The sequence below is a fragment of the Branchiostoma belcheri genome, unplaced genomic scaffold (assembly GCF_001625305.1).
Source record: "Branchiostoma belcheri isolate BF01 breed outbred unplaced genomic scaffold, Haploidv18h27 scaffold19, whole genome shotgun sequence".
NCBI lineage: Eukaryota > Metazoa > Chordata > Leptocardii > Amphioxiformes > Branchiostomatidae > Branchiostoma > Branchiostoma belcheri.
Window position 1 is genome coordinate 1,668,637 of NW_017803379.1, and position 9,429 is coordinate 1,678,065.

Consider the following 9,429-nt stretch of genomic DNA (forward strand, 5'->3'; position numbering starts at 1 on the left):
TCCCCCGGCCCCAGCTGGTTGGCGCTCAGCAAAAGGCACAGTTTCCTTCGCCAGGTACGAGAAAATCATGCCACATTGTTACTCTATAGAAAGCTACTTTTATCATAAACTTACCCACCGTTGTTGATTAAGACGACTTCTCTAGATAGTCCAAAATTTGGCCAATCTGGGAGAGAAAACTTCGCTTCCTTGGAAAGAGATCAGAACCAACGTGGCATCTCGCTCACTCTCGCGAGATTTCCTTTCACTTACCCACAGTTCTGTGCGATAATTGCAAGAAAAATGTCGGGAATGGAGGTAAGTAGTTCCGTATAAAACCTTATTTTTCTGCACCCAGTGACTACATAAGAGGATAAAGGTGCGTCTTGATAGTGCTTAAGAATATATAGATGCGATTAAATGGTCGGATTTGTCGTTACGCTATCGTTTTCCAGTGCTACAGTCTTGTGAATGTGAGATAACGGTCCCCTACACTCTATCAACAAATGAAACGCCAGACGCGACAAATCAAAACTAGCTGATTAGAATAATGTGTTACACATCTGGGACTTTAGGGCGGGCCTGTGGGCATGTGATAAGGAGTCAAGATAGGGAAAACTTATTAAAGCCGTCGGGAATTTCTATATATGTCCATGTGTGCAACACGTCGCGTGTAAACAAGGGAATTCCTACGAATTATTTACAGTGTGCAGTGAACTGAGAGTAATTTTGACAGATCAGAACTCTCTCTACTGACAAGTATGGTCTTGGAAAGTGGCCAGATGACTTGTCGATGACCACAAAATCAAGACTTGTCGAAGTCTACAGCTGACATTTACCATTCCATCAAAGATTTAAAGGGGCTGCGTGTGTCCTGTCAATCATTGTGATGTCAGCTGTCAAATCACTGTCAAAGTAGATGACCTGGTCCATACATGATTTCTTCCACACATGAAGTTCATGCAGAAAGTTTACATGGTGACCCCAGCACCAAACACGTGACTTCCTTCTTAACCGTCTTCTTCTGCCATACTGCTGAACCCCATAAAAATAAAAAATTGGATTACATGTACTACTGGTAGCATTTGCAGTACTGGTGATCGGTACAAATTAAAATTTGTTAGTTCATTCTATTCTCTGATGGTACCAGGGAGGAAGAAGAGTCTGTACCAGTAATAGTTTTTGCACATGATGGCATTATGATATTGTATGTAGTGTTTTTTTAATGGTTTTAAACTCAAATGCCAAGCCCAGCATTTACTGGTAGTATTATTTATTGCATTGACTAGTATTGTAAATTAGCAACTTCATGATCAGTTTTTCCCCTCTTTCCTGACAACAGTCTGAGGGTGGCAGTTTCCACAGAGGCGGGGGCAGCCGACTGTCCATGCGGCAGAAGTCCATGGAGCGCAAACGTGTCAACAAGGAGCACAACAGTAACTTCAGGGCCGGGTACGTCCCCATAGACGAGGACAGGCTGCACAAGACTGGCATCAGGGGCAGGAAACTCACGCTGGGGATCATCCTTATTGTCATCCTCTTCATCCTGGTTATCATCAACTTTATTGTGAGTAAACATATTTCTATGTACATTGAACGTTACAGCATGAGTATTTATAGTACAGATATGTTAGAATATGCCATTAATTAATGGTTAATGAATGAACTTGAAGGTGTTTATGGTGTTATAAGATCTGGTCATTTCCTATATTAAAGTCTAACTATTGATTGTACCGCAGAGTGAGTGGTAGTGTCATACATACATTCCAATATGAAATAAATAAAAAATGGGGAAATGTGTTAATTTCAGCTGACCGTGTTGCTCCTCCATGTCCTGGTGATCGACCACAATGGCATGGAGACCCTGGACTTCATGGACGATGGAACCCTCAGGTTCAAGTATGGAGGTGACATGGGCAACGTCAGGCCCCTGGACAGTAAGATTGGTGGCTTTGGGAACCAGGACTTTGAACTTACAGGAAACACCCAACCAGTGAGTACTAGTACTAAGAGAATGTGGATGCAGAAGTCTTTCACTAGTATAGAAGTTTGTCACATTTTTAGTCCATGCAGTTCCTAGTATAGATGTTTGTCACATTTTTAGTCCATGCAGTTCATCCCTCCACATCCCTCCTGTACAGTAGTTGTAATGTAATATGATGGCCTGGAGCCTCTATTACTCTGTAGCACTAATGTCTAAACTTGAGCTTGAGGTCACAGTATGTTGCATTCCGTGCAATCCAGACAGTTAACAGCAAATGACTCAAACATGGTGCTGTCTGTCTTCTATAGGTTGTAGCCCAGAACAAGATCACAGATCAGATCAGAGGAGGTTCAGGTGAGTTTTGTTTATGAATATGAGGTAATGATTTGATCCATACATGTTTCTTAACGTACATTTTGTATATTTTACATAGTTTGAACATTTGTCTAGTACCGGGTACATGTACTACTACTAGTATTAAAACATGAGAATAGAGAGTCAATGTTTCTATGTCTTGTGTAGTTCAAGTGGAACCAGGTAAGACGACCATCAAAGGAGATCATGGCCTTGACATTGTTGACCCCAAGACCAACCAGACTATCTTCACCACTGACTATGACAACCATGAATTCAAGATGCCGGATGGGGTGGACAATCTGAACGTCAGGAGGGCACAGACATTTAGGGTAAGACATTGGCTGAATTTATCAAGCAACTTAAGCATTCTGTCAACATTTAGCAAATTTCTGAAGTACCAGGGGTATGTAGTTTGGAAGTTTGAGAAATGCATCATGACATAGTAACAAACATCTTATAACTTGATGGTACAAGACACTCCACAGACCTCTGCCATGGCAGCATAGTTGTCCCTCATACTACAAGTATTTACATGCTTGTAATCTGCACTTTGGAGGAAACCTACTCTGAGAATGCCACATGTTGGACTGTAGAAAAATCTTTTTCTAAATTTGCTCACTTCTTCCTTAGGCCAAGGCGGTAAAGACTTCACCCACATTTTTTTTAACCTAGTCAGTCTACTGCATTTTTGGGGGGAAGTACACATTCTCATTTGCTTACAGCACATTAAACACTGCAGATATGAATGCACGATTACTCATACATGCTGCCTGCATGTGTTGGCAGGTGGCCAGTCCACTCAACAGTGACCTACGTGTGAGCACGGCAAAGAACGCCATCTTCCGCGGCAATGAAGGGGTCAACATCCTGGGCAGGACGGTGAACTTCAACTTCAGAGACGACTTCATGCTTCAAACCCTACGAGTAAGGACTGTTTTGAATATCATGGGCTTTTCGATAAATGTAGAAGTGAAGGATATGGTATAAGTCAGGGCATCAGTTTATGTCTGTTACCTGAGATTAAAAAAGCCAAAACTGATTTTAAGAATTCAAGCAGAGTTAGGTAGGAAATCCAGTTTCCTGTTGAAATAGAAATTTTTAAGTACTTATTCACTGATGTGGATGGTACATGAATGTGCATTTTTAGTATTACTGTCTGATTCTTGTATTTTATATTTAGCATGACCACAATATCTTTATAATCTTCCCTTAACAGAATGAATCTGTTGTAAGAGGCAGTGCCTTCGTGAAAGCCGGTGGGGGACTCTTCATCAACAACACACGACTGCCACGTAACAGTCCAGATCCCCTGTCAGTTATCGACCGAGGTACCACCACCTACAAGATATGTGTGTGCACGCCGTCGGGGAAACTCTTCCGTGTCCCGATAACAAGGCCGGGGCAAGGCTGCCACACTGTCAATGAAAACATAAACCCTTGCCTGTAGCATTTAAGTGCTTAAAAAAATTGTTAACAGAAAGCTGTTGTAGCAGAGGAGCTGAAAAGGGGAAAAGACAATTTAAAAAGTGCCTTGGAATCATGTCTTTGTAGTCATAGTGACATTCAAAGTCTGAATCTTGTCTGGTTAAAAGGATAGTCAATCTGATCGAGCTGTGACTATTTCAAGGTGGACTAAAACAGAAATGTTTCAAAGCAAAAGTCCATGAATGATAGGAGTAACAGTGAATACAAAACAATGAGAGTCAGTGCAGTAACATTTGCAAAGTCAAAGGGCATAGTACAATGTCCTTGCAAAAGTCTAAAGAACTAGCCATATGATTTTACAAGTGCCAACATTTATTTTGTTATAGTGTTTGATTTCCACATGCCTGCATTATATACCTTCTAAATTGTACTACAGGTAGTAATGTGCTAGCATTGCCATTGGTTTTCTTATGTTTTCTATTGCTCATCACTTGTGGTGAAATGGTTTACAACAGGTTCACAACTGGATCACTTCCAAAACCCATTAATGAAATCACTGTGACCTCACCTGGTCAGTTATCATCTACATCAACATACAAATGTTGCGGCTACCTTTACAACTGTAGTGCACATTTTAAGGTTTGGTGCTAACAACTTTAAGCTACAGACTACAACAACGATTTCTAGATTTTTAACATATTCAAGGCAACAACTAATGTACTTGCCAAGTGCTACATGGCTTATGTGCATACATTTTCTAAATAAGATATACCTAATACAATAATACAAATACATCATATTTTATTGTATTATTTTGTATGTACACGTAACTATTTTTAACCAATAAATGCAGTTTGGCATTATTTTACCCCTGTTCCTTTGTCTTCATATTTGAGCATAGGTAAACATTTGGGAATCTATTCTATAAAATTGCCAATGATTCACTAAAAGATCTTTAGCAGAACACTAATATACACATGTACATGTACATTGTTGAGCCATAGGTAAGTAAAAGTGACTTGTTATCATACCCACATGACAAGCTTTACAAAACCAAGCAGTTATATGTTGTGGCTTCTCTATGGGAAATTCAAACATTCCATGAAAACATCACTGGTCCTGTCAAAAGTTGGCATTATGTGGTTGCATATACAGATCATTGTTGCAAGAAAAATACTGTTTACTTCGCCCAAACCTGTGAAAGGCAGCATTGTCTGAAAGGTGGGAGCACATGAAAAGGGAACAATAAAGGTTCAAGTCAGACAACTCAAAATTGAACAGTTGAGGCAGCATTACCTCCATGGCAGAACAGACAAGGAAACCCTGTTTCTATGGGGATGTTTTCTCCATTGTGATGGTAAGTACCAAAGTTTAGGGTGAGAGGTGCAAAATTAACTTTCACCCAATTTTTAGATCTGATTTAGGAATTTTATGATAACTACAAGCAGTAACGTTAGATAGAATAGTAAATATGGAGGAAAGGCATTGTTCTAAAATGAAAGTTACTCATGTTTTTCCTACTCAATAATGTTACACATGTATAGTCGTCAACTAAGTAACAATACAGGTCTGCCAATAAAAATAAGACACTAATACCTTGAAGTTCCTTGTAACAGGAAGCATAGGAATTCATGTCACACTGATTGTCATACTAGTCATCATTTTCAAGCTAATGATATTCCACTCTCCTTGCTGATACACCTAATAATAATAATACACCTGTGTAAAAATTCACCTGTGGTGCATGTATACACCTGTGCTAGATGTGCATCACCTGCAACAATCATGTCAGATGCAAAGCAACTGGATAATTTTTAAACTAATTTTCCATTAGGCTCATAGCAATAACATTGAATAAAGGCACATGATTTTTAAACAATTTTGATTATAAGCAAGGAGGTTAAAATTTATGTGGTGACTGAAAAAGAGCAAATGGTTGAATCATTGTTGCAAGTCCAAATCATCCATTCCATGGCTTCTCAAACTCCATCTAAATTTTAATTTGCAAAAGTGAGCAAGGTGTACGACAGTTGTCTTCCACATTGTTTATAACAAAGGAAGAATTCCCTCCATTGTCTAGTGCACATGTCAGACCCACGCCACCGGGCCTCATTAATTCACCAGCTGATCGGCCCCGCCTGACCAGCTGACTTGAATAGCGCGCTCTGATTGGTCAATACACCGCGTCGCGGGTTACTTGAACCCCTGAAACAGGAGGTCGGTTAGCAGAAGCGGCACCAGAAGACGCTACCATCTCGACTTCATACGCTTCTCGCTCATTGCTCTCGTTCCTACCGGTGCATTTTAGTCCATTTTGCTCACCGAGCTTGCTGTGAGTTTGTCCTCGTGGTTACAGAATTATTTGTTCGGCAAAATTTGTTCTTTCGTGCCGAGTTTTGGAGGGAACGTCAGCCGTTGGTCCACGACTACACTCCAGTTTTCATTCGAAACCTGCAAGCCACTCTCATCATGTCACAGGCACTCGGTAGCTTTTCGACCACGCTTGGAGAGGAAAACAGACAAGCCAACGCCAGGAGATTGAAGAGGGAAGACAACCAAAGCCGGCCTATCGCTCCCCAGGCCACCAAGCGCGTGGCTCTTGGAGTTCTCAACCAAAATGCCGGCCGACAACGAGTCCAACCGCACCGCGCTGCAAAACAGGTCAGCCATCTTGAAAATTATTTCAAATTTTCCTGTCAGACTACCTGCACAACTTTAGCTAGTATCTCCTTTTGTGAATCACTTATAGTTCCATTTAAATGCATATCGTTAGTTTGAGTATTGTCCTAAACATTGGTCTTTACATGTTTGCAGAACTGCGGTCCTTTAGGGACTTCAGCGTGCGGCCAGACCGGGAGTGTCGGTTGTGGCCAGGCGGGAAAGCCCACCACTGGGTTCTTTGTCCCGCCCGCCGCTTCTACCCAGTTCTCCATCCATGTCGACCATCAGGCAGATTCAGAGCGGTCGAAAGAACCTCAGGTTTCCTCCACAGTCACAACTCTTGGCACTGAGAGGAATAGGCAAGCCATCAGCATCTATGGCCGAACGGAAGAAATTATCGATAGCAGCACAGGTAAACAACTCCCACGTCTTTTGTTGTCATAAGCTCGCATTTCAGAAATTTAAAAAATTCCGTTTACCCAGCTATCAATGGCCTTGCTCTGTGCGATTTAAATCTATGAATTATAATTTCATGCGTAAAAGTTGGGATTGCTATTTTTAAAGCAATTAAATTTGTGATAGTAAAAACGCCAGCGGGCAAGTTTTAAAATTGTAACATCCGTGACAGAAATGGAATGTTTCTTGCCACACCTTCTTTTGTAAGGAGGCGCCAGTAGAGTTGCAGTTTATATTTTCCGTTTCAAATTAGTCCGGAAAAGAAACCATAGTTTAGGATGCATTGCCTTCCTTTCGACCGTTAAAAACGACAATCATGAAAAATCGTTTCGCAGCTGTCGTTTCCAGTCAATTTCAAACACATGCAAATTTCCCTCAATCTTCATTTCTCACCTGGTTCAATGTCCCGCTTGTAACATTTAGATGCAAATCATCCAGCTCAGACTACAGGAACTAAACATAGCAACAGTTTTTGTTTTCGAGTGAACAGCTTGTTTGGTATGGCTTTTTCCCACTTTGCACTGGGGCATCTATTCTTCTCTCGGGATAATCTTGTCATATTTGCATGTTTAGGCATGTTTTGTCATAGGATGTTTTTGTTTGTATAAAAACATGTTTTCTGGTATTTGGATAAACTTGTACAAACTTGCCACAAATGATGTAATAAATAGGAGAAATTGTATAGCTGAATATCATTTACTAGTGCTCAAAGTTTGTGATACAAAGCGTGGGAAAATGGCCCCAAAAGCACCACTCCTGGTGGCAGAGAGTATGGAAGAATATTCTGCATTGTGGGAACTTTTGGCAACAGTTGCTCTCTGTAAGTTCACAAATTACAATTTCAATTTTTCCAGGAGGGTATTTGTTGTAGTTGAACGCTTGTGTAAGTTATTAGTAAGAAATTCTATTGAATTTTTCCCTACAGATTCTCCTATGGTGTTGGACACCTCATTGGACTCATCAGATGACAATCAGTCAGTAATAGAGGACATTGATGCCCATGGAGACAGTGTGTTGGAGGTTGCTGAATACGCAACAGAAATCTTTCAGTATCTCCGGGAAGCTGAGGTACGCTTCAACAATTCTGAAACCTTGTTGCCTGTTTTAGAATGGCTTACTGCATATAGATTTTCATGTGTATCTCACTAAGTTTGTCAGGTTTTCTTCGTACACAATGCATCCTATTGTTTACCCTAGGAATATTGAACAAATTAATTTTGGCCATGAAGCATGTAGTATTCCAGAAACAGAAGCATTTTTCTATAATTCCAAAGCTTTTAAAGTTTAATTGATCTCCTAACAAAGACAGCTATTGGCACCAGTTTTGCCTGTCAGGACGAGTTTTAACTTGCTTTCTAACTTTCCAGCTAAGGCATAGACCCAAGCCTGGCTACATGAAGAAGCAGCCTGACATCACCAACTCCATGCGATGTATCCTGGTGGACTGGCTGGTGGAGGTCGCTGAGGAGTACAAGCTGCACAACGAGACGCTGTACCTGGCCGTGTCGTACATCGACCGCTTCCTGTCCTCCATGTCTGTCCTGCGCAGCAAGCTGCAGCTGGTTGGGACAGCAGCCATGTTCCTCGCATCGTAAGTTTGCACTCTGACACTTCTCACTTGCCAGTCAGTAACACCTGACTAAGCAGCATACAGGTTCTTCAGTAGGATAAGTAATGCTAGGGACTCTTTTGCTTTGATCTGTTACTGTCTCCTGGAGTCCACATTTGTGCTTGAATTCATATTCTCCTATTTTCTACCAACAGGAAGTATGAAGAAATCTACCCCCCAGATGTTGGAGAGTTTGTGTACATCACTGACGACACCTACACAAAGAAACAGGTAAGCAAAAAGATGAACCAGTACTTATAATTTTACTGATAATGATAAGCGTACTTGTACTAAAAGTAAAATTTGTGAAAACCTTAGCAGAGAAATGTTATTGGTTGATTGACAACAACATTTTGTTTCCGCTGCCACAGGTTCTGAGGATGGAGCACCTGATCCTGAAGGTCCTGTCCTTTGACGTTGCCGTGCCAACCATCAACTGTTTCCAGAAGAGGTTCCTCCAGGCTGCAAAGGTCAACTCCAAGACAGAAAGCCTGGCCATGGTAAGTTTTCTTCACTTTCCTGGTCATAGTAAGTTGGTTGGAGATGAATGTTTTCACATCAAAAGTACTTACAAGGGTTCAAGTGACATTTAGGTTCAAGGCCTGTTGCAATGAAAGTCCATAGATATTTTTCTTGATGGGTTTATCTTATGTGTGGCTGTTTTTGCATGGATCCAAATAGTACCAAGAAGTAACCAGATATAACTAATTTTATTTTTCCTCCCTGTAGTACCTGGCAGAGCTGACTCTACAGGAGGGAGAGACTTTCCTGAAGTACATCCCCTCCACCATCGCTGCTGCCTCGCTCTGCCTGGCTCAGCATACGCTCAACATGCAGCCATGGGTAAGCTCACTCTTCAAGTTCATACTTGATAAGCATTCTGTGATGGTGATGCCAGGTAGCAATATCATCTAACATTGGTCAGAACAACAGCCTTCTCTAGGCAATCTTCTAGTTG

General features: G+C 41.2%; 3 protein-coding genes across 4 annotated transcripts in view; 2 read left to right on the forward strand and 1 right to left on the reverse strand.

The window, feature by feature from the left end:
* LOC109467902 (protein YIPF5-like) overlaps nt 1-217 on the reverse strand; it is a 7,185-nt gene extending 6,968 nt beyond the window's left edge. For both annotated transcript variants that reach the window (XM_019766017.1, XM_019766018.1), the window contains exon 1: nt 115-217. The gene's annotated coding sequence lies outside the window, so the exon portion shown is untranslated. The remainder of the gene's footprint in view (nt 1-114) is intronic.
* A 2-nt stretch (nt 218-219) lies between these two features.
* Nucleotides 220-4,613, forward strand: LOC109467901 (beta-sarcoglycan-like). Its single transcript, XM_019766015.1, has 7 exons — nt 220-297; nt 1,322-1,546; nt 1,790-1,972; nt 2,272-2,317; nt 2,486-2,649; nt 3,107-3,244; nt 3,537-4,613. Exons 1-7 carry the CDS (start codon nt 283-285, stop codon nt 3,765-3,767), a joined length of 1,002 nt encoding a protein of 333 aa, XP_019621574.1. The 5' UTR covers nt 220-282; the 3' UTR covers nt 3,768-4,613.
* A 1,328-nt stretch (nt 4,614-5,941) lies between these two features.
* Nucleotides 5,942-9,386, forward strand: LOC109467757 (G2/mitotic-specific cyclin-A-like). Its single transcript, XM_019765808.1, has 7 exons — nt 5,942-6,406; nt 6,560-6,818; nt 7,788-7,930; nt 8,230-8,453; nt 8,627-8,702; nt 8,843-8,971; nt 9,201-9,386. The coding sequence occupies exons 1-7, from the start codon at nt 6,215-6,217 to the stop codon at nt 9,384-9,386; spliced, it is 1,209 nt and encodes a 402-aa protein (XP_019621367.1). The 5' UTR covers nt 5,942-6,214.
* The last annotated feature ends 43 nt before the right edge of the window (nt 9,387-9,429 follow it).